This window comes from Triticum aestivum, chromosome 7B, assembly GCF_018294505.1.
Source record: "Triticum aestivum cultivar Chinese Spring chromosome 7B, IWGSC CS RefSeq v2.1, whole genome shotgun sequence".
NCBI classification, from domain to species: domain Eukaryota; kingdom Viridiplantae; phylum Streptophyta; class Magnoliopsida; order Poales; family Poaceae; genus Triticum; species Triticum aestivum.
This window is the reverse complement of record NC_057813.1, coordinates 214975757-214981637: the sequence shown is the minus strand read 5'-3', so window position 1 is coordinate 214981637 and position 5881 is coordinate 214975757. Positions and strand designations below refer to the sequence as shown.

Below are 5881 nucleotides of genomic sequence, written 5' to 3'. Positions count from 1 at the left end.
AGTCGGCGGGGGTCATTCGCCCGCGACCTTCCGTGGAGGCCTAGCGACGACGACGGCGCGGCCGACGGGCGACGGCGCCTTAGTTTCCGACCACCACCGCCGCCGCCGCCGTGGGAGGTGAGCAACCCCTACCTCTTCTGATCTCTTTTCAGTTGTTCAGTTCTATATAAGGGTAAGGTCGATTCAGATTGATTTTTTTTTAACGGAGTCAGATTGATATAGAGTAATGTTTACCCAAATAATTTCTCTTTCACATTGGAAACGTAGTTGGAGGAAAACCTATTAGCAAGCATTAATCGGATACCAAGATGCTGGGCTCCGGATTCATCGAGTTCGAACTGGAATATTCAAAAACCACGAACCTTTCAGTCGGCGACGTCGTCCACTCCGATGAGATCTTTGCCGGAGGGCACGTCTGGAAGATATACTGCTACCCATATGGCACCAAGAAGACCAGCACAGGCAGATACGTCTCTCTGTACCTACGGCTCGTCAGCAAAGCCAAATTTGTCAAGGCCATCTTTGAGGCTTCCCTGCTACGCAGGGGCGGTCCTGGGCGTGCAAAAAGATGCACCAAGGTGTACCCACCTAATGGCATCAGCTCTAGGAGCAGGGGATGGCATGAGTTTGTAAGCCGAAGCGATCTGGAGTCTGGTTCCGTCCGGAAAGGATGCGTTACATTCTTATGTGGGATCACGGTTCTGTGTGACAGCTCCATTGCTGTGCCATCCTCGGACATAGAGAGCCATCTTGGCGGTCTGCTGGATCGCTCCGAGGGGACGGATGTTTCATTCTGCGTGAAAGGCAAGACGTTTCACGCGCACCGGGCAATTCTCGCCGCGCGGTCACCGGTCTTCAAGGCGGAGCTCTTCGGCCCCATGGCCGAGGCTACAATGGCGTGTGCCACGCTGCACGAAATTGAACCTTTGGTGTTTAAAACCCTGCTTCGGTTCGTGTACACTGATTCCCTGCCTGTAGACAGAGAGCTTGGGGACTCTGTCACTGATATGGGAAAACATCTTCTTGCTGCAGCTGATCGGTATGCATTGGACCGGTTGAAGCTTGCATGTGCTCAGAAGTTGTGGGAAGGCGTGTCGGTCGATACGGTTGCGGATGCTTTAGCTTGCGCTGAGATATACAATTGCCAAGAGTTGAAGAGCAGGTGCATTGACTTTGTTATGGCAAAAGATAATTTCAAGAAGACTGTGTTGACTGAAAGTTTCATTAGCTTGTTGCATAAATTCCCCTCTATTCGTGCTGAGCTGAGAGCGAAGGTTGGGAGTTGAGACATAGGTTAGTGGGATGCATCTCCACTTATGTTTCAGGCGTCAAGGATTGCTTTGGTACGGTTTTATGATATTTTGGGCTTAGTTTAGGGACTACTATATCATATGGGAGGTTGATTTCAAACTGTTCCTTTTGCAGCACTGGATTAGACGGAAAAAAATCGTTGCCAAGTGATACTGGCAAGTAAGGGGACATGGAGGAAATCGTGGTACAGTTCAGATACAGAGCTATGGATGTGCACTGTCCTGAAGCTTTGTATGCTACTTTCGGTTCTGCACCATTTTATCCTGGATGTGCACACTGTCCTGAAGCTTGTTTTTGGATGTCCATTTCGGCTTTTCTGATAATGTAACTATGCGTTGTCTTAACTCCATGGCCCCTCAAAAAAAACTCCATGGTCCCTTATAAACTATCTCAAACTTCTATAAGTTTGGTTTTGCAATGAAAAAGCCTCTGGGTGCCCGTGCAAATTCTTCAGTTAAAATGAGAGAATTGCCGTGCCTTATTTTCATCAGTTATCAATTTTAACATTCCACATGATTTCCTAACAATCGTTTCACTTAGTTTAGGGATAGCTATATGATAATTATTGAAAACCATATATAGCTAACGATAAGAGTTTCACATAGCCAACACTAGCACGTCTTTTGCTGGGCACACGTAGTCCCCTCCTTCCTTCCTTACTTCATTCCCCTGGCACCTCATCCTTCCGGCATTCAAGACCCTTTCCTCTCATGTTTTCCTCACGCTGCCCACAGCTCCATCTTCTCATGTTTGTGTCATGCCAATAATAGCTATTCACCTTACGTTTGCCACTGCCATGGCCAGCTAGTGAGCAACCTCCTTTCCTTTCCCCTTGTTCTTCATAGTCGAAAATGAAGCACGTGCCCTCCAGGGGCTGCCACGTTGGCGAAGTCTACACCAGATTGGGAAGGTGGTGGTTGTTCTAGGATTTTGGGGACATCTTTATGGTTTTTACGAAATGTGTTTTGTTTATAGTTGAAAGCTCCTAGTCCATATGTTGGAAGATGTGATTCATTCACTTTGAAGCTATTTTTTGGTGTAAGTTCCTGAACATCAGTTGGGAGACCAAGTTAGTTCAATGTGTTTGGATATCTTGTCAAGAAATTCATGTTTTTTGTTGGAAGCTTGTAGTTCTCTAGTTGTAAGATTGAAGTTTTCGGAGTTGGAAGTTCATGACTCTTTGGTTGGAAGCGTGCAGTCTTGGGGCCCTATCTGGAAACCTTCACGCACCACAAATCCTCCAATATGCACTCCAGTTCTCGATTCTGCACTCTGCCAAGGCCTCAGATACCCCAGATCGTTAGCGTTGGATATGGTGCCACATCTATCTTCTCTTGTGGCCCCATAGTTGAGGGAAGTAGCAAATGAGTGGATATGGGTCTTGACTTCGGGGTCCGGGAGATGGATGTCGACTTTCCTACCGGTGACGTCGGCCTACCCGATCCAAATCAAAGACAGAAGGGTTTGCCGCCATGACGGTGGTAGCGGAGGAGGTCAAATTGCAAGTGGTTACACTGCAAGGCGAACATATGAACAAGCCTCTCACGACACTAATCTTGGACACGTGGAGGAGGTTATGAGAGCATCTCCAATTGATTTGGTAAATTTGGTGACTGTAGGAGAATTTAGTTTCACCTAGTGGGTTTTGATGATTAATGACAAACAATTAAGGGACTAGCATGTTTACCGAGTGTACAAAGATGATATTGTCCCTAATGATTTTGTTTAACCAAAGGATTTCGACCTCTAAAATTGTTTAGGGAACACTAAAGTCTTGAGTTTTCTTAGTGAAGAAACAATAGATGTTAGGTAGAAATGTTTATCCATTTGTTCATTGATTCAAAAGCCAACCCGTACTATTAAGAGGGGTTCAGATTGTGAAGTAAGATTGAGATTCTTTACTTTTCTCAAACATAGCCCATTTTTATACACATGGTGAAGACTTGGAATCTACTTTCACGTGAACCTACTAGCTTCACTAACTAAGTTGAATACATTCAAAGAATCAACGTGGTCTAGGATTCAATGTCTAGTTCTTAAGTGTCACTAGAATTAGTTTCTTCACTAAGGCGTTAGGGAACTCAGTCCTTGAAGTTGCCCTAGGTTCTTCAGAGAACCAGTGCGCATGTTTTCATTTGGAAAATTACCATTGCACTCTTTCGCGAGTGGCGCGTTGGTGGGAGCGCCAAGCTATAAATAGCTGATAAACCACAAGTATAGGGGAACAATTGTAGTCCTTTTCAATAAGTAAGAGTGTCGAACCCAACGCTAAAGGTAGAATTGATATTCCCTTCAAGTTCTATCGATCACCGATACAACTCTACGCACACTTAATGTTCTCTTTATCTAGAACAATAATAAAAGTAGTACTTTGTAGGTGTAAAGGGATAGGTTTGCAAGATAATAAAGAACATGAAAATAAAAGTTAGGTGCTATTTTAATAAAAGTGCAATTAGATTAGTATAGCAAGCGTGCAAAAGTGACGGTAGAAATTGTGGAATTGTCCCTAAGCAATTGGCTAAGTTACTAGATCTATAGCAAGTTTTTATGTGGGAGAGGTCATCGCTGGCATGTCATCCATTACTTGGAATTCTACGCACTTATGATTGGAATGAATATGAAAGGATCGAGAAGAGGTGTCTAGAGGGGGGGGGTGAATAGACTCTAAGTAAGAAAAGTTGCAGTTTTTAATCTCTTTAAGTTGAAGTGGAGTTTTGGCACAAGTTTTAACATTCACAATACATATCAAGCAAGCATGACAAAGTATATGAGTAGCGGAAAGTAAAGCATGCAAATTGCAAGAATGTAAAGGGATGGGATTGGAGTGTGCAAACGCAATTCGGAGACATGGAGATTTTTTATCCGTGGTTCCGATTGGTGGTGCTATCATACATCCACGTTGATGGAGACTTCAAACCATGAAAAATGGTCGTCGCCCACGAAGGACTTGCCTCACTCGGGTAGATCTTCATGAAGTAGGCGATCTCCTTGCCCTTACAAACTCCTTGGTTCAAATCCACAATCCTGACGCAGGCTCCCAAGTGACACCTAACCAATCTAGGAGACACCACTCTCCAAGAGGTAACAAATGGTGTGTTGATGATGAACTCCTTGCTCTTGTGCTTCAAATGATAGTCTCCCCAACACTCAACTCTCTCTCATAGGATTGGATTTGGTGGAAAGATGATTTGAGTGGAAACCAACTTGGGGAAGGCTAGAGGTCAAGATTTATGTGGTTGGAATGGAATATCTTGACCTCAACACAAGTATAGGTGGTTCTCTCTCAGAAAATGTATGTTGGAAGTGTTGGCATGTTCTGATGGCTCTCTCTACGAATGAAGAGTGGGTGGAGGGGTATATATAGCCTCCACACAAAATCTAACCGTTACACACAATTTACCAAACTCGGTGGGACCGAATCGTGAAACTCGGTCAGACCGATTTAGTTCATAATGTGACCGTTATGCATTTCGGTGGGACCGATATGATCAACTCGGTAGGACCGATGTGCTAGGGTTAGGGTAAAGCCTCAACTCGGTTTGACCGGTTACACAAACTCTATGGGACCGATTTGGGTAATAAGCGAAACAGAGAGTTGGCCAGGCAAACTCGGTGTGACCGATTGCATACCTCGGTGGGACCGAAATTATTGCAATAGGCAACAGAGAGCTTGCAAGCCCATCTCGGTGAGACCGAGATCCCATCGGTGAGACCGACTTGATTAGGGTTTCTGGCAGTGGCTATGTCAAGAGAACTCGGTGGCGCCGGATAGAAAGATTCGGTGGGGCTGAGTTTGACTTTTGGTTTGGGACATATGTGGATGTGAGAAAGTGGTTGAGGGCTTTGGAGCATATCAGTAAGCACTTTGAGCAAGCAAGCCATTAAGCAACACCTCAGCCCCTCTTAATAGTATTGGCTTTCCTATGGACTCAATGTGATCTTGGATCACTAAAAGTAAAATGTAGAGTCTTGTGCTTTGAGTTTGAGCCAATCCTTTGTCCTTAGCATCTTGAAGGGGTTCCACATCCTCTAGTCCATGCCACTCCATTGTTGAACTTATCTGAAACATACTAGGTAAGAGTATTAGTCCAACAAGAGATATGTTGACATTAATTACCAAAATCACCCACGGAGCACTTGTCCTTTCAATCTCCCCCTTTTTGGTAATTGTTGACAACATACATCAAAGCTTTAGATAAAGATATAGAGAATAACAAGTAAAGCTTTGGAAAGACATGTAACATGCATAGGCTCCCCCTACATGTATGCAATCGTGTAATTATGGAATATAGGAGCATGTGAATGCATAAGCATGACAGAGTGTCGGGGGTTGGGTGCGACATATGCCAAAGGATGGCTTATCATGGTGGGAGCGAGTAGAACGTCACCGGTGTCTGGAAGCGGGATGAGGCGTAGACACGAACACCGGCGCACTTTACCCAGGTTCGGGGCTCTCCTAGGAGATAAAACCCTTGGTCCTACTCTGCGGGGTCTCCGCATGACCACTAAGGCACTAGTGAGTACAATGGTGCTCCTCGAGCTGTATGCTAGAGGTAGAAGGAGGCAGGGC

General features: G+C 45.0%; 1 protein-coding gene across 2 annotated transcripts; it reads left to right on the top strand.

Annotated features, from left to right (window-relative positions):
• On the top strand, positions 1–1748 carry LOC123161279 (BTB/POZ and MATH domain-containing protein 1-like). Of its 2 annotated transcripts, none has more exons than XR_006480640.1 (3): positions 1–117; positions 268–1343; positions 1426–1748. XR_006480640.1 is itself a non-coding variant. In XM_044579128.1 (3 exons), exon 2 carries the CDS (start codon positions 309–311, stop codon positions 1284–1286), a length of 978 nt encoding a protein of 325 aa, XP_044435063.1. In that variant the 5' UTR covers positions 1–117; positions 268–308; the 3' UTR covers positions 1287–1293; positions 1426–1748. The 2 variants fall into 2 exon arrangements, 1 of the variants encoding a protein (XP_044435063.1); XM_044579128.1 differs by having other exon boundaries at positions 268–1293.
• The last annotated feature ends 4133 nt before the right edge of the window (positions 1749–5881 follow it).